Source organism: Cyclopterus lumpus, chromosome 8 (genome assembly GCF_009769545.1).
Source record: "Cyclopterus lumpus isolate fCycLum1 chromosome 8, fCycLum1.pri, whole genome shotgun sequence".
Lineage (NCBI taxonomy): Eukaryota > Metazoa > Chordata > Actinopteri > Perciformes > Cyclopteridae > Cyclopterus > Cyclopterus lumpus.
The window spans coordinates 18507805-18533105 of NC_046973.1; the positions used below are offsets into that span (position 1 = coordinate 18507805).

At 41.7% G+C, this 25301-nt stretch overlaps 3 protein-coding genes across 3 annotated transcripts; 1 reads left to right on the forward strand and 2 right to left on the reverse strand.

Moving 5' to 3' along the window:
- Positions 1–239: 239 nt before the first annotated feature.
- On the reverse strand, positions 240–15669 carry prkacaa (protein kinase, cAMP-dependent, catalytic, alpha, genome duplicate a). The gene is made up of 10 exons (XM_034539090.1): positions 14883–15669; positions 7877–7938; positions 7014–7142; positions 6199–6297; positions 6011–6093; positions 5803–5929; positions 5593–5688; positions 5242–5364; positions 3372–3536; positions 240–2446 (listed from the first exon to the last, which is right to left on the reverse strand). The coding sequence occupies exons 1-10, from the start codon at positions 14926–14928 to the stop codon at positions 2321–2323; spliced, it is 1056 nt and encodes a 351-aa protein (XP_034394981.1). The 5' UTR covers positions 14929–15669; the 3' UTR covers positions 240–2320.
- Positions 15670–16335: 666 nt separating this feature from the next.
- On the reverse strand, positions 16336–20532 carry asf1ba (anti-silencing function 1Ba histone chaperone). Its single transcript, XM_034540334.1, has 4 exons — positions 20131–20532; positions 19132–19247; positions 18013–18189; positions 16336–17122 (listed from the first exon to the last, which is right to left on the reverse strand). The coding sequence occupies exons 1-4, from the start codon at positions 20237–20239 to the stop codon at positions 16931–16933; spliced, it is 594 nt and encodes a 197-aa protein (XP_034396225.1). The 5' UTR covers positions 20240–20532; the 3' UTR covers positions 16336–16930.
- Positions 20533–22308: 1776 nt separating this feature from the next.
- On the forward strand, positions 22309–25295 carry crb3a (crumbs homolog 3a). The gene is given in 5 exon segments (XM_034539198.1): positions 22309–22451; positions 22765–22852; positions 22854–22974; positions 24318–24364; positions 24448–25295. Coding segments are annotated over 4 exon segments (429 nt in total). The 5' UTR covers positions 22309–22451; positions 22765–22801; the 3' UTR covers positions 24658–25295.
- Positions 25296–25301: the final 6 nt, after the last annotated feature.

Below are 25301 nucleotides of genomic sequence, written 5' to 3' on the forward strand. Positions count from 1 at the left end.
GCAAAAGACCGGACATAGTTGGTTGGTGATCCACTGCATTGTTCAATGTGATGCTCAAACAAACCAAGAGGCTCGACAGCGATGAGACTGTCGGCAGTGGAAACTTTGGATTTCCCAAAAAGCATGTTTCAGGTCCAGGAGATGTCTTGCCATTGGGTTGCTTTACCACATGCAAGAAAAACCAAAGCTCAGAGAAACATGTATCATAGAAAATACACACGTCGTTTTTCCAAACCGCATTGGAACCATCTCCATCAGACAATTCAAGACATTCAAAAGGTATCCTGTGTTTGATCTCTATTACATTAAAAGACACAGCCAAAAAAATATATAATTACTCAAGCCTACCGAAATCATTTAGGAGTTGAAAAACATTCTCAAAAATGTCATGGTACAAGACTTTATGACAAATTGATGCACATCTAACAATTCACAGAAGCTTTTCAGTGAGATGGACAAAGTCTAGCACCTAGGGCCTATGGGGTGGGGGGAGGGGGTGGGGTTGGGGGGTGGGCAAACATCCTTCATCAAACCAAGTGTTCAGTCAACAAACCAGCAATGAGATTTGGTCTGCGATTGTCTTGCATCCACAGAAATAAATTTGGCGAAAGGGGACAGCTTTAGGATAGCTTCCTTAAGTTTAATTTGTTACATAGAAAGCTGGGAAACGGAAACAAAACACTCCAATCTCAACAGTCCCACAAATTTGGTTGGACTGCAAATCTATCTGAAGGTGTTACATGTATGGAATATACACAAGAGAAAGGGGGGAAGGGAGGAAAAGGGAAAAAAAAAAAAAAAAAAAAAAAAAAAAAAAAAAATCCTCACGGTAAGAAGCACAAGTTCAGTGACAATTATCAGCAAACTTTTGTCCTACAACTGATCAATGAACAAAGCCCAGAAGAACTTTCTGACACATTGAACTGGGTCTTGTTCCAGCTTCAAAACAGAGCAGCCGAGAGTCCACTTCAATAGTTAAGCATGTTATCCACGATCTCAGGTACCTCAGCACAAATAAAGCATAAATGCTCTGCCATCTTTCTTTAAAAGTGATATTGTACAAAAATAACATGCACATTTTGTTGAAACGTTTTGCTACTTTTTTGCGTATTAAAATCCACCACCGTCATAGTTACATACAGAAAACTTTGCAAAGTTCTCAGTTTGCAAATTTGGCAGAATTTATATATTTATTTATGAAATCTTAATTTCAGTTTCACACCTATGAGACAATCTTGAAAAAGATGTAATTATATATATATATATATATATATATATATATATATATATATATATATATATATATATATATTTATTAAATAAACAAGTCAGGAGTGTGACCACAATGTTAGTTGCTGCTAAACCACAGCTTTTTAACCCACCCATGAGCACTAAATAACACACAAGCACAGAGATTGACATAAAAAGGACAAAATGATCACCAATAGGATTCTTAAAATGCTCTAATAAATTTACCTAAGAGAAAGACAGACTTAAATGCAAACCTCAGGTTTACCATTTCTCACAGGTCCCCAAAAGGAGCAAGACATGGATGAAGTTTACCGTGATAAATCATGTTCACTCTGATCAAAGAGGTCACCGCTGTTTCAGCTGCAGTGAGTGCATCGTCTACCCAATAAGCATGCCACATTTAGCAGACAAAGGCAGATGCAGAGAGTTTTCAAGCTTTAAACCAAATGGGCACAAGGGCTGATGCCACCGTAGCCAAAGCTCTGCACCAATGCTTTCGACACAGTTTTCCAACCAGTTGGCATTATGATAGGCACATCTGTTGGACTTGGTATTGCTTGGACAGATTCAGGATGGAGAGATGGAGAGGGGGTGGGGGAACCAGGGTGACAAGATACAACGATCACTCTTTGAGAAGCTTGTAGAGAGGGCTTAGTCCGAAAAAATAAGGAGGAGCCTAGCAGATTCAGTACCTTAACAGAAAATCAATTCCTCAACCTGCAAAGACTGAAAACATGTCATTACACCGTCAGAAAGATACAAGTATAGCTGGACAGCCACAACCTATGCCTGTTCTCTTCGAGCCCCTGTGGCAAACACAAGAGGGATAAATAAAACTGAATAGGTAACAGTTGAGAAACAATCAGAAAAGGCAACACTGCTGGTTCTGTTGGATCTCTCTTCACTTTGCCTACCTTTCCAATTGGGGGGGGGGGGGTTACATTGTTGTCGTCATTACAAATAAGCAAGTTAGCAGTCCACCCTAGCGCTTCCTTCCTTTCCGACCCCCTTTTTACTTTCTAAACCCCTCTCTCTCTCTCTCTCTCTCTCTGCTACACATGGATGGAATCTAGAACTCAGCAAACTCCTTTGCACACTTCTCTGTGAAGGAGACTCTGATTTCCTCTTCCTCGTAGTCGTCAAAGTTGCTTGTGTCACCGGGGCCTTTGCACTTAGGAATAAAGGGAGCCTCCACCTGAAACACACAAGACAATCAGATCCATCAGAATGATGCAGTGTTGTCCGACAGAGAGAGCCAAAGCCATAGCAGGAACAACAGAAAACTACTGGATGGCTATGGAAAGGTCCCAGGTGAGAACAGAGACCACTGAAAGTACATTTATATTCCTTTAGTTTGGGAGTAAAACCCATTATGCAATCGAGAAATCATGGGTAAATACTTGGAAGACATACTGCACGACCAATTTAGTGATCATGTGCTGTCATTTGTTTTCCCTCAAGCACAACTCATTCATTTCTAATTAAGCCGGTAATTACCTAGAATTTACCAGAAATAACTGCATGGAAAAAAAAAAGTTTGAACTTGGTGGATTCATTTGTATTACGCACAGGCAGCGAAAGTAATATTGCTATGAAATGACATTTTGTTTTTGTGTGTCGGCACTTGCTACATGTGTGACTGCTGTGGTTTATGGGGGGGGATCCCTCTCTCCCTGCAGCGTTTTGCTAACGAGTCCAATGTTAGGAAGGGTTCCTTATTTATAGCATGTGAACTTTGTGAAACCCTTTGACGACTGATTGAGATTTTATACAAATTAACCTGGGAGCAAAACATGTGGTTCTGTTTCTATAACTGTCGTGATGTCCCACGGAGGACCGCTGTAATTCTACCGAATCCACCAGCTTTTGGGTTTAGATAAGAAAACTGGAACACATGTTTTGTGTTTGACATTTTCCCAGTCCATCTACAATGTACTAGCATCGTGCAGAGGAAGCACATCTGGCTTCTACCCGTAGCCAGATGTGGACTAAAGACACCTCCACTCACTAAAGCCATCTTCCTTTGTCAGCATCGCGTTGCCTCTGCTCTCCCCATTTCAACACGTGGAGGTGCGCTCCATTTGAACCCATCACTACTGTATAAAGTCTAGCCCGCTCACCTTCCTCTGGTAGATGGCGATCCAATCGGTGGTGGCAAACCACTTGTGGCCCTTGATATCGTTGACTCCGTTCCTGAGGTTGCCAAAGCGCTTGGTCAGGTCCACCTGCAGCAAATTTCTCAACAGATCCTTCAGGTCTGAGCTGAAGTGGGAGGGAAAGCGAACCTGCAAACGGTGAAAGCAGTGTGTGAGTGCGTGTGTTCTCAACAAGCCCGGGTTTTATACCTCATGCTGTCATTCGTGAATGCACTGCAGGACTCTGGCCTACGACTGCAGGGCCCTATTGTTCGTACCTGGCTATCGTAGTTAGCGGGATAATTACACAAGTCAGGGTTTTCGGTTCCTCGAAGCAAGTTTGGCAAAATCACCATAGCAACACATCCAAAAATTTGAACCTGCTCCAGCGCAGGCTCATTCAGTATAGCTGGAAAAACTGGCCACACCCCCTGAAGAAAATGGCAGCTCCCGTCCTCATTGATGAAGGAGCGATATTAGTTTGATTAACGTTTCATAGGGAGAGAGTTCTTATGACGTGATGATGACTTCCTGTACGGGCGCCATCGATTCTGCCCACAAGGAATCATTTATTACAGACCTTCTGGAGCCTACATTGAACACCACACATTGACTGTCTCACAGGCTGTATGCAGAGGCCTGTGGTACATTGCTGCACAGTGTGGTACATTGTTGTGCATTGTGGTACATTGTTGTACAGTGTGGCACATTGTTGTCCATTGTGGCACATTGTTGTCCATTGTTGTCCATTGTGGTACATTGTTGTACAGTGTGGCACATTGTTGTCCATTGTGGTACATTGTTGTACAGTGTGGTACATTGTTGTCCATTGTGGTACATTGTTGTACATTGTTGTACAGTGTGGTACATTGTTGTCCATTGTGGTACATTGTTGTACATTGTTGTACAGTGTGGTACATTGTTGTCCATTGTGGTACATTGTTGTACAGTGTGGTACATTGTTGTACAGTGTTGTCCATTGTGGTACATTGTTGTACAGTGTGGTACAGTGTTGTCCATTGTGGTACATTGTTGTACAGTGTGGTACATTGTGTTACATTGTTGTCCATTGTGGTACATTGTTGTACATTGTTGTACAGTGTGGTACATTGTGTTACATTGTTGTACATTGTGTTACATTGTTGTACATTGTTGTACAGTGTGGTACATTGTTGTCCATTGTGGTACATTGTTGTACAGTGTGGTACATTGTTGTACAGTGTTGTCCATTGTGGTACATTGTTGTACATTGTTGTACAGTGTGGTACAGTGTTGTCCATTGTGGTACATTGTTGTACAGTGTGGTACATTGTGTTACATTGTTGTCCATTGTGTTACATTGTTGTACATTGTTGTACAGTGTGGTACATTGTGTTACATTGTTGTACATTGTGTTACATTGTTGTACATTGTTGTACAGTGTCGGCGATGCAGAACATCGGGAAAGCCGCTGCATGCGACTAAAGAGGATTTTCATCCACTTATCTATCCATCTTGTTAATTTAAGCTGGCTAATAGGACATTTAAACGAAATAGGGCCCAGGTTGGTGCGAGCCTGTGAGCGGTGCGATGACTGGTTCGGTCTAAAATGTGCCCACTGGCGTTGAATTTGGATGCGATTGGCCCGCTTGTGGCACCACTGCTTGTTTGCACTACTCCACTTTCCTTGGACCTCTCCTATGCGTTGGTCACTTTTAAAACTTGATTCTGGACATTTAAAAATGTATTTTTAGTTTGCAAACCACCAACTCTGTGAAGGAGCAGCGTAGCGGTTTGCACCTTGTTGTGCTGAAACAATCAAACTACTTACAAAATGTATATTTATTTATATTTTGGTCGGCTTATCTTAACTCACCTTCCCTGATACAATCTTCTCGTAAATCTGAATAGGCTGGTCAGCAAAGAAGGGGGGGTAGCCAGCAGCCATCTCATATATCAGCACTCCCAGAGCCCACCAGTCCACTGCTTTATTGTAACCCTGAAAAACACACAGGAAATAAAAGGGCTGTGACATCAGTCCTCAAACAAAAACTCCCACACATAGGAGTGTTGACAGAAGACGGTAAGCAACACAAATTGTCCCGCAGTCCAGAAGCCGATGTACGACGAGAACAAAATGGCTTCCCGGGTGAGGCCCCATGTGGAGAACTCTCCTGCCCTCGTGACATGAGGCGCGCATTGCCGTCTGCCGAGCGTGAACGCCTACCTTACTGAGGATGATCTCTGGTGCCAGGTACTCTGGGGTGCCACAAAGCGTCCAGGTCCGTCCCTTCACCCTTTTCGCGAATCCAAAATCTGTTACCTGGGGAACAGAGTGCACAGCTCTGAGCACTGACCACACACACACACACATGCACACAGACCAATGAAACGTAATTATTGCCGATGGCTGCTATAACAAACATGCAATCCTTGCCTGTATGTATCCTTGCTGGTCGATGAGCAGGTTCTCCGGCTTAAGATCTCGGTAGATGAGATCCAGCGAGTGGAGGTATTCAAAGGTAAGTACAATCTGGGCTGCGTAGAAGCGGGCGTGGGGTTCACTGCGAAACACATGGGGCACAACATTTAATTCAACCAGTGGCGCATAGAAAAATGTCGGAAGTAGCTAAAAGTCAACTCACCTGAATCTACCGATTCTCCTTAAGTGGGAGAACATTTCACCGCCGGGTACATACTCCATTATCATATACAGATTACTGTTGTCCTGCAGAGACATTAGCAACATATTACTTTTAAACCAGCAAAATACACGTACAAAGATTAGGTGAACGTGCCGAGAACACCACCAGATTAACAATTTAATGCATACCTTAAAAGAGTGCTCCAGTCGCACCAGAAAGGGAAAGCTGACGGCTTGCAGGATACGTTTCTCGTTCAGTGTGTGTTCTATCTGCTTCAGCTTCACCACCTAGGAAGGATCAGGACAAAATGGGGCGTCAAATTGGCTGACGTAACATCATCTTTATTATAGAAACAAAAAGAGAGGGATCACTACTACTTGTGCCTGTAGTCTTGTACCCATATTCTTAAGTCTTAACATGACCAAACTAGCCTCTGAACACAAATTCCTCCATCCCCATGCAAGAGTTCATCTACGTAGGACACAATCTGATCTTTAAAAAACAGGCACTCTTTCAGTGGTAATACACTGGATACTAGGTTCATGGCACTGTAGGACATTTGAACTTTTCTTTTTTAGAACAAAGTGATCTTTGTGATATTTATAAGACCAGAAGATTCACTTGTAGCACTACAAAACAGATTTATGTAGTAGAGGCGCTTCTTCTTTCTCCATCTTCTAACCAGAGAGGCGTCACAGACAAGAAATCCCTCAAACTTTTCAGCTTCAATTACTTCCAATTTGTTCGATCAGTGGGTTCAGTAAATGTCTCGCTGCAATCATCTCATGGCTGTACACTTGATTAGTACATGTGGGTTATTTTTAGCTCTCTGGCTTAAAGTTTGAATAGGAAAACATGCAAACACTCTTTAAGAATGACTGTCAAAGTCCTGGGATACTTACCAATACAATTTCTTCAAAAAGAACATTTATGTCACATCAGAAACACAAGTTAACCATTTACATTTATAATGACAGTACCGTTTCTCTTAGAGGAACCGTACCTTCTGTTTGTCAAGTATTTTCATGGCAAAATGCTGGCCCGACTCTTTGTGTTTAACCAGCATGACCCGGCCGAAAGAACCAGTGCCTAAGGTCTTCAAACGCTCAAAATGGTCCAATGCCGCAGTTTGCTGAGGGGGAGAAAAGAGAGTGAGTGAGACAAACAGAGGAAAAGGAGAACAACAACATACACATTTAAATGTTGATTAAATGACTCAGAAAATGTAATTATAAAAGCCTTAACTGAGCCAACACAGAGTGATACAAGGTATTTATCCTGTTTCTGGAAACATTGGAACAAGTGTTTGTATGTTTTTTTTAACCACAAGTGACTTTTTAACTGCAGTAATTGTACCTGCGTCCTTGTATTGTATTTTATATATTGTTGTATTTGTTGCTTTATGGACTCATGAGTCTGGAATAAAAGAATGAATATATATATATATATATATATATATATATATATATATATATATATATATATATATATATATATATATATATATAATGTAAAGCCCTACTTTAATTCATCGTTTCTCCTAAATAATACCTCCAATAAAATGTGTCATGTCAGGATGAAATATGAATTAGACATGTTGTCATTATATCTATTGAGTCTACATAAGAGGTGCACAGACACACAGACACGTAAGAGTTTCAAATTAGCCCAGTAGAGGGTGCACTGCCCCTCTAAAATAAATAGGAAATGATGGGCGGGACCACGAGTACAGTATGTGAAAACAGAGGTCAAATTGATTCAAGATTTTATTATAAGATGCATTCTCACACAAACAATATTAGCGAGACACTGCAAAAATCACGACTCAAATCATAAAAGAATGAAAGTAATTCTTCACTTTCTCACCTGTGCTGGATTCTCCCATTTCTTCAGGAAATCTTCTTTGGCTTTGGCAAGAAACTCCTTTACTGTAATTAGGAACAAAGAACATATTCATTAGCGAGAGTTCATCTGTTTTTACGAGCCCAGACTTACAGGATTTTGAATAATAGGTCACCACAACTAATCACCAAGACCCAGGGAAGGAAATAACGGGTGTGTACGTGTGTGTGTGTGTGTGTGTGTGTGTGTGTGTGTGTGTGTGTGTGTGTGTAGAGAGGTTTTTTCATTTTTAATTAGAGGTTAAAATACACTTGCATGTGCAAGCTCCAACTGCTTGCAAAAGAAAGGACACACCAAACCAACTCATGTTTAGGTCACAGAAAATCAGGGGAGGGGAAAAAAAAAAAAACAACACAACATCCCTCGGAGTACAGAAAGATAAAAATAAGGACACAGCTGTAGATCTAGTGCAGGCTTGGCCCAAATCTGTGCGCGCCAGGTACTAGTGATGGAGGAGGCAGCCACGAGGCCTCTCACAACGCTGAAGAAGCTACAGGGTTATTGATTGCGATTCGGGGGGGGGGGGGCATACAACTATAGCTTCACGAGTCCCAGCTTTATGGAACCGTGGCAAAGAAAAAGCCGAGCACATGACATTTCCGCGATAGTATGCCAGGAGCCATGTGAGAGTCTGAGAACAAAGGGGGGGGGGGGGGGGGAATGTGGCCATTTTAACCATCACACAAAATGCTATGTTCAGCGAGCTAAACACTGGACGTCACCCCATCATCCCCAAACCGATTCATGGCGTTGCCACTGCATCACGATGGGGGGGGGGGGGCACGTCTCTGCAGGGCAAAGTTAACGCGGTCCAATTCTCCAATAAGACGTCACCGATCTCAAAACATAAAGCCAAAAGCTACACATGAAGGACTAAAATGAGTTTAAAATCAATCCGATCTAGGAGGCGGAGACATTGTCACACATACTGTCATATGCAGCCAGTCATTTGTCGCGCCCTTATCTTTATGGGGATAATCACAGTGCTCTGTGGGAACAAGTAGATAACCAGTCCTTCCTCATTCCTCCTTACCATCTGTGTACTAGTGTTGAGGACACTAGCTGCCCTGGCAGATGATAGAGCACAGCTTTTCCTACCGTTATCCAGGAAACCAAATAGTCGAGTTTGAAATTTCAAATCCACAGTCGACAAAAGGACAATAGTTTTAATTGAGTGTCTTTGATCGCGATAGTAAATAGGAAGAAAGAGCATGACAAATGTCGTGATTAAAATTGTACCCCGTAGCATTTTGAAAACAATATCTCCTACATTTTATTTCCAACCCTGAGGAATCATTTCTACGAATGTATTAACAACTATTAAAAAAAGAGAAGACATTTTACGCTATTCAGGGTAATGTGGAATGTCCATCTGCCTCGGTAATCGATGCAAAACAAAAGCCACGGTCACAGTTGAACTAAAGTAAGCCAGTCAGCTGTCAATGTAATCACCACTTTCTGGATAGTAATATTTAATCTAATGGGCTTTTAAATAAGATAAATATCATTGGAGACGTAAAAGAAATTGTAACGCTCTACATAGAAATTGTGCATCTGTGCATCTCTCAGACACACACACACACACACACACAAAAGGCTTAATCCTCATCCAGCTAATGTGATTTCCTGCAAATTCTCCAAAGACCAGCAAGCTCCAACAATAGGATGGGAGAAAGCCAGCAAGAACGGCAGAGACCAAAGTTCGCATAAACATGTCGAGAGCACTGCTGCTCCCAGAGAGCACTGGAGGCAGACTGGTCAACGGGGAGAAAAACATTTCCAGTAAAAGTTGCTCAATTCCCACTTCCAAGCCGATGAAGCCACGAATGGGGCTCCAGCCGTCATAACTTAGAGCTGCTCAGACGAAAGACGTGGGTGCTGCTGGGAGCGAAGTGGCAAAAATCAACAGCTGTCTTAAAGGAATGCTCTTAATCCCCGTTATGAGGCTTGGTTGCCATGGCTACCACGGTAAATGCAGACGATCAACTAAGGCTCGACCCCTCAACTGTCCTGTAACACCAAATTCCTTACCATCTGGAATGACTACGGGTACCTCGGGTGCTGCAGCATCTGCCGAGCGCGACCCCGATTCACTCGAGCGTGAGGATGACTCCCTCTTTCCCGCATGCCTCCTGGAGCTCTTCCTGTCACACATTAGCCCTGCAAAGTCTCCCCTGTTCTTCTTCCTTGACCTCTTCCTCAGGAGTCACTGATTCATGACCTTTCCTTCCCTTTCCGAGAGCACCCTGGTCAGATCAGTAGCCCCGCTCATCCGCAGAAACGGGTCAAGAGTCGCTTGCCAGCGACTTCTGCCTTTTCCTGTGTGTCACTTCGCTGGGGACCAAGTTCAGAAAGTAGCATCCACATCCAGTGTGCAGTCAAACGTAGCATGGAGACCAGCGCTGCTCCCTTTTCACTCACACAGATCAATTGGACCCTTGCTTTGGTTTGTATCAATATTTATTCTGTACACAAAGTACTCTGCCGTTCCCCTCCCATGTCAACACAGACACACACACACACACACAATATATATATTGATCTCAACAGAGGCATAATCACCAGGGGGAGAGCCGTAAATCCCTAACTGGTATATTTATCCAACCCAGAGAGGAAGTCCTATGGAAAACTAGGCCTAAGTGAAGACCCTTGAGATTAGCTAGACACATCAAGATTCTAGAAACTTTCCCTAATGAGCAGAACCAATCAGATGTCAGTTGCAACAAAAGAAAAGAAAAGAAAACCCTCTCCAAGCTGATCGGGATGTTTTTAGAACATAATAGTAGAGAGTTGCGAATCAAGAACACACAAACAAACCACGGTGAAACTTTTTCTCCATGCCCAGATGCCCCAGAGAGTCCATGTAGTGCCAGCGCTGAATCAATTCTCCAAAAATCAATCCTGCATCTCTCCCCTGGGCCTCACTGGCCAACTCTGACGCAGGAACAGAGGGGTTATATTAGGGCGAGCTGACCGATATTTAACTGTGAAGCTTTCCAAATCAGGTCCCAGGCTTCACCAGGCCTTGTTCAGAAAGCATACATCCCCATGTGGTGCATACGAAATCAGTCGGATGGGCCAACAGAGCTGCATGTGAATCAGGAAGGTGTTTTCATGCGTTTAAAAATCAATTTGTCGTCATCAGCTCAATACTGGCAGTAGATATTTCACGGTGACTGGTGAGCAAACGGTTACTGGCTAAATGTACTACATCCTAATGTAGGAAGTTATTTGGCTAGTTAACATAAGGACCAAACCAGGAGCAGAGGCGCTCACAAACTGAACTGCTGGTCACACCACATGTGCCACGTCAGGGCTGCACAATTCATCAAAAATGTTATCGAAATAGAAATATGGCCAACTGCAATTCTCAGATTGCAGGAGGCGCAATATGCGTTAAAAGGAAAACAATGGATGTGAAGGACGAGTACTGCGTGTGCATCCATCTGCCTCACTGTGTACTTGTTGTTGAGTATTACATTTGTGCAGCGTTAACATGACCCCTGGCGGAAGAAAAAGAAAACGGTTTTACTTTGTGTTTTTACAGGTTACAGTGTATTGATTCATAATGCATGACATTATTGTGTGCTATAGCGTGATGTTTCAGTATCACTGCCCGTAAATACAACGGCAGCTTTAGAAAACACAAGGATTACAACTACGCCTGTTGTTGCTGTGAGAATCCAAAAAGGAAACTACTGTTCCTTTCACTGAAATCCATCGTTAAGTTTTGCTTGCTGCTGGATTTCGCATCTCAGGATTGTTCCCTGGCAGTATGTCAACTTGCCAACTCAGTGCTGTAAGCTTATCTGAGGTGGCTGATTGGCATTTAAACAGTAAGGTCCACTGGTAATCAGTGTGGGCTTATAATAAAGCCTGTTTAACTGGAGACAGGAAGTGATGACCGATCCAAACACAAACCTGCCCCTTTTACACAAACCAGCTGCATGCAGAGCGGGAGCAGGACATGAGCCTCATAGATATTTATAGATACACGGAGTTGCAATTTGACAGGGTGCCACCTTATTATATGAGGTGCAATTCAAAACACAAAAGATTAGAATACAACAATCCCTTATGTCAAGTACAGGAGAATATCTCCAAGCTATCAAACACTCGCACAATCCAATTTAAAAAGAGAACTACCAGCGAGAATGAGACAATGACACAAGAGTTTTCTATCAAAAAATTAAAGTACAGGCTCATTATGACACTGCGTAACAGTTTAAGGCAAATAGTATAGTGCTGTGCAGAATGGTGCCTGACGGACACTTCCACAGTAACTGAGAAATACCTTCCTTTGAACTGTAACTGGGAAACAATAGGCCACAGAGAAGAGACAAACAACAGGCTGCTCTTTGTCTATTTGTACACAATATCACTCCACCAACGTCAATAGACAGTCAACTCACCGGGTTACGATATTAATTTAGTAACAAACATTAGGAAGACGGGAAAAAAAAACTGCTCGATTATCTCTGTTAAAATGTACAAGTTTGAGTTCAGCCTGTGACTGGCTAAGCTAGCGGGAACAAATAGCATGGGCTGCTACCTAACCCATGCTTCTGTCCAGCTCCAGAATGAAAACTCACACCAGTAGCAAGCCTCTAGCTCATCCTGTGGTTGGCCATGTCTGCCTTCTCCACTGCCCGTGTCCCCTAGACAGGGCCCGGCTCGGTGAAACAGCCTTCCTGCCAGCCTGTGAATAACAGACATCATACGAGGCAGGAGGAAGCCAGCTGATAGCCAGTGCAGAGTCTCAAACCTGCAGTATGTCCAGAGGTTTCAACAAGCAGGAAATCCAGAAAATGTGATGCCAACAACGTCTTAAGGGCAAACACTTCAAGCTATCGTGGCTGGCTGTGTTTAGTTTATAGAGTAGTGGAGGCGATGACCAACTGTGAAAAGCCTGGGCTGGACCTTCCTTGCTCCTTCACTTCCTGCTGCAGTTCACAGTGTCTATCCGGCCTGCTTCCTCCCATGGGCCAGAAATCAGCTTTGTATACTAGTACAGCAGCTGTGCGCTCGTCTTCTCCAGCCTGGAAACCTCAGTAGAAAGAGACCCTGCGCACCAGAACAAGCTCTCAGTCTCAACACTCTCTCTCTTTCTGTAGAACGAAAAACAGGCTGCCATGTTGTCCTTAATTTCTAGCTGCTCTGTGGAAAAGAGGCTCCTGGGTGTGGGCTCTGGATCCCTGGTCCGTACCCGTCTCTGGGGATCAGGGTGGGACTTCAGCGATCAGGTTGATAATGATGTGAACAAATATTACAGTGCAGCAGTGTCTGCTCTGTCTTCTAACATACTAATCCACCAATTTACATTACTTATTGAGGATGAAAAAAAAAGAAATCTCACCTGAGAGTCATGGGCCTCGTTACAAGGTTTATCAGTGTCTTGCATAGCCAGACCTATGTACACAACACGGTGTCAGCGCTAAAGAAAGGTCTTGCTCCGCACATTATCATTCTGGTAACAGGGAAAGAACGCAATGGCTTGTTTATGATATGTTTAAAAAAGACATACAATAGACTTGGGCGTCGCTTAGCACAGAACACAGCGATGATATCCGTGCAAAATAGATAACGCAAACAGCGGAAGGGGATGAGAATGTCGGCTGAAACGGGCGGCAGGCTTATACCCAGTGCCTACATCCGGTGAGTCAGAATAGGGACGGGTTAACATTACAGGGGGACTGGAAGTAATTCTTCACACATACTCTCAATCAGCATCATTTTGCAGATACCTGCTCAGACTTTGCACACTTGAGCATTTATTTATTATTCGGGTCATGGATAAAACGGTGGCCTTTTCTGAGGCCAGCAATAGCAACTGGTAAAAAAAGAAACCAAACAAGCTTTTTATAAGGAAATGGGACTAAATGTCTCCCTAATTTAGTAGTTCTCTGTGGATCAATGTAAAAATGTGTTTTTTTATTTTCCTAGCTTATACAAACGTCCCATAATTTGTTATATTACGACTGATGGATGTCTGAGAAGCTCATCAACATAATGAAAAGTTGCGAGAAAAAGTCCACAAAACAATTGGTATAAGCGGGGCATCTCTTCCTGACTGTCTTGCACACAAACAAACAAACAAACAAACAAACAAACACACAGGAGCGCTTGTTCCAAATGCTGCTCATCACATGATATTCAAGAGACTCTTCAACTCCCAAGTTTCTGCCTGAGGATCACCCTCATGCATCATATGACCCCCGTCCTGGTGGCTTTTACCTTCTCCGATAACAACCAACTTCCCTCTATTCACTTACTGTCAAACGCAGCCTGTGGGACTTGATGCTCGGGGTAACACAACACTTCCAGAAACATCCCAAAATATGTGCATCTTCACATTTGTCTCCAATCTCCTCGTGTTATTTTTGTATACATTACTTTATTAAAAGTCCACAGGAAAACCTCACACAAGTGTCTAGGTTTGCAATGTTATTGTAACAGTTTAACTTATATGGGGAGGGAAATAAGAACATCTGAAACACATGAACAGCAAAAGAAACCTATGACTGTTGTATAAGACCAGTTGATGTCACCCTCTCTTCTGGCTCTTCTGAATATAACCCGAGGCTTTAAATCACGAGCTTTCCCACAGAATCAGTGCAGAGAATGAATAACATCCTCTCCTGTTGAGATGAACATAGTGTCACTGTATAACAGCTTGTTTGAAGTGTGTATCTGAATGGCCACGGGTGTCTTTCATGTGGTTGTCTTAAGTTGATAAATCAGGAAGAATCCTGCACCTCCATGAAGAGAATATGGGTGTCGAAATAAATATTACATGGAATCACTGTGTAGGGTCCCTTTGGCCTTGATACAATATACAGGTGACAAGTTGCAGTATTTATATAGGTGCCATTGTGGGGAAACAGGAAATAGCAACACTGCACAACACTGTCAGGTAGCATGACATAGCTCGCTGCTGCAGCAGCAGCAGCTCCGGGTAAAGGGTACTCACCGCTCTCCATCTCATTGCCCTTCTTCGCGGTGGGCGTGTTGCCCATGATAGCAGGCTGATGGTGGAGTCCCTGGGCTCAGACCGAGTCTTCCTTTACGAGTCGATGAGGGATGCTACACCGCTAACGCAGTCGCTGGGCTCAATGTCGCTGACAGCTAGCTACAAGCTACCATTATTGACCACCGAGCGTAAATGTGTTTCCTCCAATACCTCCCCTCGAGGAATTCGGCCAAACTCCGACCAAACGAGTAAATACAAGCCTGCAGCCGACACTGAAAGCTTAAGGTTAGCTAAGCTAGCAGGCTAGCTAACTCCCGCAGAGGTGGCCAGTAGACGTTAGCTTCTCTAGTGTTAGCTCGTGGATTTCCAAGCGAGCCCCGGCGAAGCAAGATGTAACTCGGCTGTCCTTTATGTCCAGAGACGACTCGGCTTATCCAGAATCCAGTCTGGGCCACGAGACGGGTCGTCTAAAGCCGTTTTCTGTCCTAATGTTCACGAACAAGCTCGTCGCGTCCCTCGTAGTCTTATCCCGGCCTGAACTAACCAGGTGCTATCTCTGTGTAGTCAGGCCTGTTCACTGGAGACCCGGGCAACACAAGTGGGGTCCGGGTTACTCTTTTTCTCCGCCGTCGGTATTTTCAAACGAATCTCTCCCCATTCGTTTCTAAACCAGGCATCAAGTGCAGCGGTTTCCTGGGACCGACCATCTGATAGTCGATTCCTAAGATCAACAGACCCCTTCCATTAATCTTCAGACCGCAAGGGAAACTCCAGTCATCCATCCACCGGGTCCCACCTCTCGCCGCCTCTGATTGGCTACCGACACAGATCCTTACGCGACAGAAATCACAATCCAACTGCGGATTGGCTAAGCCTCAACGCATCCAGACATTACATTGATGCAATTCGTCTGTCAAATTATTCGGTCCCGCCCCCCCCAGACTTGCTAATAGCCAATACGCCCATAACTGTAATTGTGTTTTTTTTTCTTTTACTTTAAATCATCAGCTGTTTGTATTTATCCGACTGAGTTACATGCACGATACAAAAAAAACTTTTCCGTATCCGGCAATCGCGATCCTATTTTCAGAGCATTATTTTCCAGAGCCAGCTCTGTAGCCTAGCCACCCCTTTTTACCCGACCGATCCGTGATTGGGTGTGACGTTGACACAGGCTATTTTTAGTAAAAATGTAAAAATATAAGAGGATGATATTTGTGTTACAGAGTTGGCACTTTTTTTTTCTTTAACCGTATAATGAAAAAAAATAAAAAGGAATTGCTCGGCACCTTTTAAATTTTTTTTTTTTTAAAACAAGGTCAAGATTGAAACCACTGGTTTTCAGCACAGACACATTCAACAGTGGTTTATATTCCATTTCTTTGCTTGAAAGAAGACAACAATAAGTAATAATGAGGAACATAGTTGTCACTTTCACGCACACACATACAGATACATAACTAATACAATGTTTTTTTTATTTAGAACACACAGTTGCAAACAAAAACAAAAAAAAACAGGGAGAAAGTGATGTAGCCCATCCAAAACTCAACAATCTAAGTGTGTAAAGATTTAAGTGCAAAATAAATTTAACACAAATGTGATGGCAGAATATAAAATTCCTTTACGGCAATACATTAGTTTATTTGCCTATTGCTTCAGTGCTGAAATATTCTTCTGAGTACAAATGAGTTCTACACCAACAAAAGGAAGGAAGGTGAATCACACATCAGCTTGTGGTGCCGCTTCAGTTCAGCTGCACAGTTACTGTTCTCCATTCCACGAGTTAAACTACTTAAATATTGCTTTCAACAACATGGCAAAGAAGTCCCCATCTATAAGTGATGATCATAAGTGTGAGATGCTCATAATCGTCCTTGGAACAAACACTTTTCTTAAGATGGGGGTTCATTTTTGACATGCTTCAGGTAAATAAGGGCAGCTGTAAGGCAAAGATGTCTGTACATCCACATTAGAATGTCCACAGGCATCCTCCAAAAAGAAAGATCTCCTGTTGTGAGTTATCACATTTGGGGCTGGGGTTGTCTCTATAAGCAGTCCATTGAGTTATCTGGTAGTATCCCTAAGGGTGGGGCCTTTCCTGGGAGACAAGATGGAGGGAGCATGGAGTTTGACGTGGGATCCACATTTTCACAGTCTTCCATTCGCTCTGCACAACCTTCCCAGTTTATATGGAATCTGGTCACACGTGGGTTTGATGCCAGAATATTTCTCTGGAGCTGGAAGGAGGAGGATGGAAATATAGATAAATACCTACAGATACTTTCATAACATCTGAATATCAATTTGGTCTGTAAATGTAAATAAGAGAGTTTAGACTATTTTTACCTGCACTAAATGCATCTGCACTTGGTCACCAGCAGGAGTAGAGTAATTACATTATACAACTTTGTACTAACTGGTGTGACTAAGACAAACATACAATGTCGGCTTACACATTTTACAACCTAAATGGAAAATATTGGTCTACATTTGAAAAGGCCTTTCTTCAGAGGACTGATTAATTTTCCATTAGCTGCAGCTAATGTACACAATGCTACTATCTAGTTGGCATCTAGACTCAGGGCAAGAACATGTGAACTCTGTAGATAAGAAAAGGGTGCAAAGGTGCCAGGAATATTTGTATTCATCCCACAATGAATAGTCAATACAAATTATATAATAGAAACTACCAATTTGCACTTGTGAGTTAACGGTTTCAAATAAAATCCTTTCTCATTACAGCAAAACTCTGTGGCTTATTACTGATGTTACAGTAGTAACATTCCTGCTTAACTAGTTATATAACCGAGGGAACTTGACAGGATTACATGACATTTTTGAAGGATCACACAATTTGTTCCAAAGTGCAGGCTCCACAGAAAGAAAAGCTTCAATTCTGCAATGTTTTAGTGCACCATGCTGCCATATACTACAATGTGTCTTGCTGTTTTCATGGTAAGAACAATACAACCCGCTTTCTTAGGTTTGAGTAGTGTATAACGCCTTTTGTGTCATGTTTGTATTGTGTATTTTTGAGTCATCTGTTTTATTTCAAACCAGAGAAAAAAAAACATCAGGCAGCAGACAACAGAACTCAAAATATCCAGAAATCAACCTTTAGTCTGACCTGTGTGTAGTCTGGCTTGATCGGTGGATTTTCCCGAAGCTCTGGTTCTGTGTATTCATTGTTGACATAGTAACCGATGCGAATGAACTCCTGGCCCCGGTATGTGCAGGTAATCAGCACTACAGTCACACCAACAGCATCACTTTCAGGAATCAATCCAGTGTTTGGTGCATCAGCCTGTTAAAAGAAACACAACACTAAGATGTAACTTTTTGTATTCATACATTTCAGGAGTATAAACTGTCGCCTTGTCAAATGCTGATGATGGCATTAGGGTTGTAAATAGGCAAATACATGTATGTCACTCAAAATATGTTTACATTGACCCTTTAATGTGTGGCTGATCATGAACTGTAAAGAGTTCTGGTTTAGGATCCTGTAGCATTAAACAGACTTGAGATGATCCTGCTGAGCATGTAGGACAAGAGACTGCTGGAGCCGGCTTCTCTTAGTCGGCTATGAACAGTGTTTTTAAGACACTGAAACGGGTTTTGAAGAAATCTGATGTTGAGATTTGAGATTTTAAAAATTTATAAAAAGGTTTTGACACGGTTACCTAAATAATTGTTGTTGAAAATATTTTTTTTTTTTACCAAGATGTCTACTGGGCAAGACTTTATATAGTAAAACAATAAACTTGTCTCTACTCTCTGAATGACAAACCATAAAATGGCAATGCATTTTCAAATCATATCTTTTCTACTCTTTAATTTCTTTTTCTTTATTGGTTGACATGTTTCCCGATAAAGATAAATCTACAACTAGCCAACATAGACTAGGTTGATTCTCGTAGTCACTTTCTTTACATGCAGCATATCAACATGTTTTTATGGGCGAAATAACTACTCAAAGTGAGACATTTCTAGTAACAGGTTGTGATCGGGGAACTGCAGTATAATCTCGTTGTTGAAAGATGTAAAATTGTCTGTTTTTAATTCAACTTGCAATGTACACATAGAAAAGCTATGTGGGAGAAAAAAATAAAATGTTTTTAAAAAGGCAAGGATACAAATTTAAATTTTCTGAAAAGTGTAATAACAAATTGTTATGAAATTACTGATCCCATGGCCGTAGCAAGACAAAGCACTATTTCCGTTAGTATACCGGAACCAAACACACCTGAAACACGAACATGTGCCTCCCAGCAGGCACCGGGCCGACCAAGACTGAGTCGAGGATTTGATCGTACTCTTCACTCTCTGCCGAGCCAACGTAGATGATCTTCCATTCCAGGTCTACAAAAAAGAAATAAAATGTTTTCATTTATTAGTAGTGTGTATTGAATGTAGTGCTGAGACAATTAGTTCATTAATCAATTATGTGATGAAGACAAGTTATTGATAAACACTGATCATATTTGTTAATCTAGTAAAAATGTGCTTATAAAATACAGTAAATAGGTAAATGCTTTTTATCCATTTTTACAAATCATACCACAAGTGATTTTGCTTTCACTTTCCATGGCAAGAGGTTGAAATACAGAAATGTGTCCAAATACAGTCACATGTACAGAGACAGATCAACATCTTTAAGGGAATGCATTATTTGTGCAAAGCAATTGTGTAACATTATACTCAATATGCAATTCATGTATGAATAATAATCTACATGCTACCATGAGCAATAGAGAATACAGCAAAAGTTAAACACCAACAACCATTGAAACAAAGTATACTGTACACCAATTTATGGACTAACGTTACGTGTAAAAGTAATCATGCTTATTTGTGGGATGTTTATAGTTGCATTTAACCCATAACAACGTATTTAGTTCAAATCGAAACGAGTATTACACACCTAGAAGGCACAAGATGAATGAACTTCATGCGTTTATGAGAATTGTAATAATCTGCACAAGCATATTTAGCTAAATTTCACCTTTATTAAAACCGATAAGTTTAAGATTTGTCCACCACAGAGACCAAATTACTTAAAGCCGTGTGAAACTATTTTAGCTATTACCTTGTAACGTGACGTTAACTTTCACAAACTCAAATTAAGAGTCAAGTTAGCTAACGTTAATGTAGCCAAACTACAACACCTTCGGATGACGTGAGCATTTAAGTGTGGTTACACTAACACAACTAACATTAGCAACGGGAATGTAACGTCGCTTACCTTCGGGAAGGTCCTCCATGCACTCAAACGTTATCTCAAACTGAAAAGGGTTTCCAAAGGGACTCGGGTTATCCAGGACAGCCACATTCAACACCTGTACCTTCGCCATTGTTGCTAAACGCTAAAAAAAAAACGGTCGCACCAAAAACAAACGTTCACACCAGGTAACTGGGAAAGCTTCAAACGCGACGACACAACAAGACGTTGACAGAAAGAGAGCCCGCAGTTTTATCTACCAAACAACTCCGGTTGTACCTAATTTAAGCCTTACTCATACCCCTAAATGCAGACTGCTACGGGCTTAATTAAAGTTAGGTATAACTCGCGGACATTACATTTGAGGATAAATATGATGATCCCGCCGCTTTCACTGTTCAACTACCCAGGATGCTTTGCGGCTACGGCAAGCAATAGGTATGCGCGCGGAGAAGGAGCCACTTCCATTCAGAGGAAAGCAAACCTGCCACAATCGCCCCCTAGTGGCACGCTACATAAACCTGGGTTTAAACAATCTCATTTACCTACATTATCGGCTGTAATTAATATTTTTACTAGACAATTAACAGATAATTCCTGAGTAGTAAAGTTAAGTTGGCGGCTTTACTGTAATATGGAATACACCTTTAATCTATCAACTCTCAAAACTCAGTCAATATGTTGCAAGTATAGGTGTGTGCAAATATTTGAGAAGACATGTACACATACTTACCTTGAGGTACAGACACATACACATCGTGGTGTCCCACCCAAGGAAAGGTGTACACTAGGCACATTATACAATACATCCGGATACAAGGAGATACAACAGTGCCACAATACAACCTTGGAAATGATCCTTGAAACAGTTCTCTACTGAATAAAACATATAGTAAACTTCACAAAGATATGATTTATTTGCAAGACTATATCTTCAGTTTTAGGCACATTTCATTGTCCATGTGATGTATACACGAATATAAAACACACTGCTAAAAATGTTATGTTTTACATGGAAACTGGTCCATACAAATAAATAAGTAAAAAAAACAAAACAAGACAGAGGTCTACAACTTGCGCATAGCTTTTTTATAGTGAAGACAATTATCTTAATTTTCAATTAATCTATGTTACCATGAATCTTTATTACATTTGATAATCATACTGGATAACATATACAATTAATTATTTGTATCACTACATATTAGCATCTGTCACTACCCCATTCCTTATCCATTAGTTACCCCATCGCTTTTTCAATTATAGGGTTATGTAATTGTCTGCCTGACATAACCTGTCTACTCTCATGAATAGAATATAAATCACACAGAAAAAAAAACATTCACAAATATTATATTGCTAAAACAATGTATTAGATCGTAGATACAATTTTTTTTTTAAACACACACACAACAATGGCATGTGATCTCCTCAGACTGCGGTGATATAGGAGTAATCTTTCTCTGCTTCTCAAGAAAGCCTCACTATATACTCTCACACACTGTCCAGAATGAAAACTATTTGTCCGACACAGATTAGGCCTGAAGCAGCCTACATGTTCGTTGCCCCTCTGAGGCTGAGAAAGGGAGATTAGGTGAGGATTAGAGCCCACTGGACCAGCTGGCCGCCGAATTCATCCCCAAAATATCTCAAGAATGTCGATACCCTTTCTCATGTGGGGTAACATGAAACCTGTTGGAGGCGCTGTTTCATGCCACCACCACCAGCAGCAGCAGCAGCCAGGTTGCTATAGGTAAGACCTGTAACATTGTCCTCCAGCAGGTTGGTGCAAGTGCGGGTCAGCCTGCCCTTTAGACTCCGTTCAGAGGGAAACAAAGTTCAGTTTAAAACAAGTAGTCTACCAGGAGGTAAATAGGCATAAAGTGCCACAGATGTGATTAAAGTGATCTTTTAGATAATATAGGGTGTTTTTTTTTAGTGTTAGGACTGCTGTGCTTCAGTTGGCTGAACTGCGGGTTGTTCTTCCACTGTATACAAAGGAGTATCTGTTCGCTCTGCTGCAGGTGGATAGCTGCTGCGCTCAGGTAATGTGACACGAAACTCAACCATGTGACCAATGGCGATTGAAGAGTAGACGAACAAAAAAAAAAAAAAAGAAGAAAAAGAAAAAACAACAACAACTGCTTTACATAAAGCACCAACGAGTCGTGCAGTCGATGATGTAGATACGTATCGGACCCGAGCAGCGCGGCTCGTGTCTGGAGACGTTTCCTGGCGTTTTCATTGGACTAAACCATCTGTCGCCGTTTCATTTTTTGACAAGGTGAGGCGGAAGCGAGGAATCCACCTGCTCGATGGTTCACCTGAAAACAACCTAAACTATGGTATGCCTCTAACACAGCTTGTGGAAAAAAAAATGTACCCGACAGAATATTGTATTTTCTACTATAAGTCATAATCGTGATAATACTGCTGCAAATGAAAAGGTCGTTGAACACTAAAGTGCTTCAATGTGCTATTCATAGCTTCTGATGTTCCTGTGGTGTGAGCAGGTTTAATGGTGATTCAACAGCAGGCTGAATGTGTGACTCAGTGGCTGAATGGTGTCCCTGACTCAACCTGGGAATAAGGATTAAGAGTGTCAAAGAAATAAAGGACACTTGGCCTTTTACATTTCTGACATTAATGTGTTTTCAGCTGTTCAAGATGCATGGGAAATAAAGCCACGCAGTGAATGTTGGACCCAATGAAATGGACCCGAGTTGATGCCCCAAAGCCAGAGTCCTGCCCTCACTTTGCCCTGCTGGTCACGGGTAGAGATGGCAGCGTGTCTGGATGTGCTGGTCATGCCTGGAGTTTTGGTCAGGAGTGTTTTACTGCTGGTACTGAGCAGTAATCCTGTGTGGGGTGAGTCAGTACCCATCCCTTCATCCTCAACACAACCACACAAATAAGACATCTGACCACACCTACAGCACACACACACACACACACACACACACACACACACACACACACACACACACACACACACACACACACACCATTATATCTTGCAATGATAAATAAAACAACAAAAAGATAGGGGACATTCCAGAGCAAATCTGAAACATGCACACGCTTGTCATCATGTTGGAAGAACATTTGACTTAAAACTGGCTTAAAACAGACACATTGAGTTGAGAATATTTACATCAGTCAATCATCAATACTTCAACATTCAAAAGAATCCAATTTAACAATCCTTTCTCTTTTGAGCATGGCGGCTCCTTCCTGAAACCCATGCTTCTTCTTATCAAGTTGTACTTGTGTCCTTGCAAAGTTGACTATTTGCCCCCGGTGAATGATTGACTCATCAGGTCAAACACACGTCTTTCTTAATAAAAATGATTTTCGGTGCCTTTTGTGATGCTGGAAACGATTTATAAAAAAACTAAACGAGACAAAAGTACATTTTTTACTTTTTTTTAAATCCGTATTTCAAAGAAATGTGTAGTTTGACTCAGCTGACTGTGTATAGCTGCAGCACACTGCATGCCTGAGCTTCTCCTCCTCCTCCTCCTCCTCCTCCTCCTCCTCCTCCTCATTCCTTCTCCTGGTCAAGTAGTTACTATTTAGTTTCGTGATGTCACTGCATGATCACATGGCTGGTCAAGGATAAAAATGGCCGGGAACGGCAACAGACTTACGAGACATCTGGCGAGTTTTCTGTTTGTTGCCTTCAAAGTGTGCTCTAGGCAAATAGCAACTTCGGTTTTTCCGTTTGCATTTGCCGGGTTTTTTTTTATTCTACTTGTGTGAAATAATGTTTTCCATTGCATACAAATAGTTTAAACGTTGATATGAATGAATCACACTGCCTCCTGTTAGTTTGTCAACTCAGAAGGTCAGTTCAACCTTTTAGTCTTATGATCAGTTACAGTTAAACCTCACTAACATGCAAACACATTGTGCGCCTTCATTCATCTGTGTGTGGATTGTTTTATTCAGCGACTGTGTTCAAATGCGCTGAAAGGAAAAGTTTAACATTTTTGAAATATGCTTATTTGCAGAGAGTTAGAAAAAACTAAGGTTTACATGTGCTCGTCAATTAAAACAACCGGTCAAATAAGTCCTAGATTATCATTGACCATTTAGTTAATATGTTACCAGTTACCAGCAGTTGGGGAAGCCCATACTCAATTATGTTTAAACTGCAAAGAGAATCCATTCTTACTTCATTGTTCCTGATGTTTCTGCTCTTTTCACAGGGAACTATACTACGCTTACAAGTGACACCCGTTCTAATAACACTGCTGTGAGTAAATCTTCAGAAAATGCTCCTTATTTTTTTTTAAATTCCACCAGAATGACCACTGTCCGGTAATTTTCCACTTGCAGGGACCCAACATCGCAGCTATCGTGGCCCCCACGGTGACGCTGGGTGTCCTGGCCATCGCGTTGGCCGTGCTCGGCTGGCTCCTCTGCGTGGTGAAAAAGAGGAGACAGACTGAAGGGACGTACAGACCCAGTGCGGAGGAACAGTCTGGTGCATGCAGCATGGCGGCACCAGATGCTCTAAAGTTACCAAAGGAGGAAAGACTCATTTGAGATTGTGTGCTTTTTATGTTTTTAGAAAATCCCGTACGGACAAAAAGCTGCACGCGTTTGCATAGCATCGCTCCCTGAGCTGGTCAAAGATAGAACAATCTCAAAAAGGTTGAAGAGAGGACAGATTTGAGCTTTTATTTCAACAAGCACTGAATAGTTCCTGCATGGCACCATGAAAAAAATGCCTTTGGATGTCTGGATCGAGCCCATTTTAAGAACAATTGAACATTTCAAGGAGGTTTTGAACATTTCCTCCGCACCAATGATGCTTCAGTATTTTATCACCACTAATAATATTAGTTTAGATATGTTTATCTTGTTTCAGTTGCCACTTACCATGTACAAGTACTTGATTTGATTCAGTTTATTATGAAATACTCTTCACTGACAAAATCAATACCAATCTTTTACCTCAAACTTATTTTTTGTTTTTTCTACTGAGTCCATTGTATCTTAAATCAACACGTTTCTCAGCCTAATGATGAGTGCAATTAAACATATTACAGTACACAAACTCAATTGATTTTATAAAGACAGATGTACGTTGAAAACAAGGTTATACTGAGCAATTGTTTACACTTCAAGTACTCTAACTAATTTAAAGTCACGTTCTTTTCAGCAGCACTGCATAACATGAGCTCAAG

Bases quoted from the DNA above. Each gene is read 5' to 3' on its own strand.
- prkacaa (XM_034539090.1), bottom strand. From the start codon at position 14,928: ATGGGCAACACGCCCACCGCGAAGAAGGGCAATGAGATGGAGAGCG. The intron at 6,094-6,198 runs GTATGCATTAAA...ATGTCTCTGCAG, and splicing joins GACTGGAGCACTCTTTTAAG to GACAACAGTAATCTGTATAT. The intron at 5,689-5,802 runs GCAAGGATTGCA...TCTGTTCCCCAG, and splicing joins ACCAGCAAGGATACATACAG to GTAACAGATTTTGGATTCGC.
- asf1ba (XM_034540334.1), bottom strand. From the start codon at position 20,239: ATGGCGAAGGTACAGGTGTTGAATGTGGCTGTCCTGGATAACCCGAGT. The intron at 18,190-19,131 runs GTGTGTTTGGTT...TTCTTTTAACAG, and splicing joins GGCACATGTTCGTGTTTCAG to GCTGATGCACCAAACACTGG. The intron at 17,123-18,012 runs GTCAGACTAAAG...TCCTCCTTCCAG, and splicing joins TCAAGCCAGACTACACACAG to CTCCAGAGAAATATTCTGGC.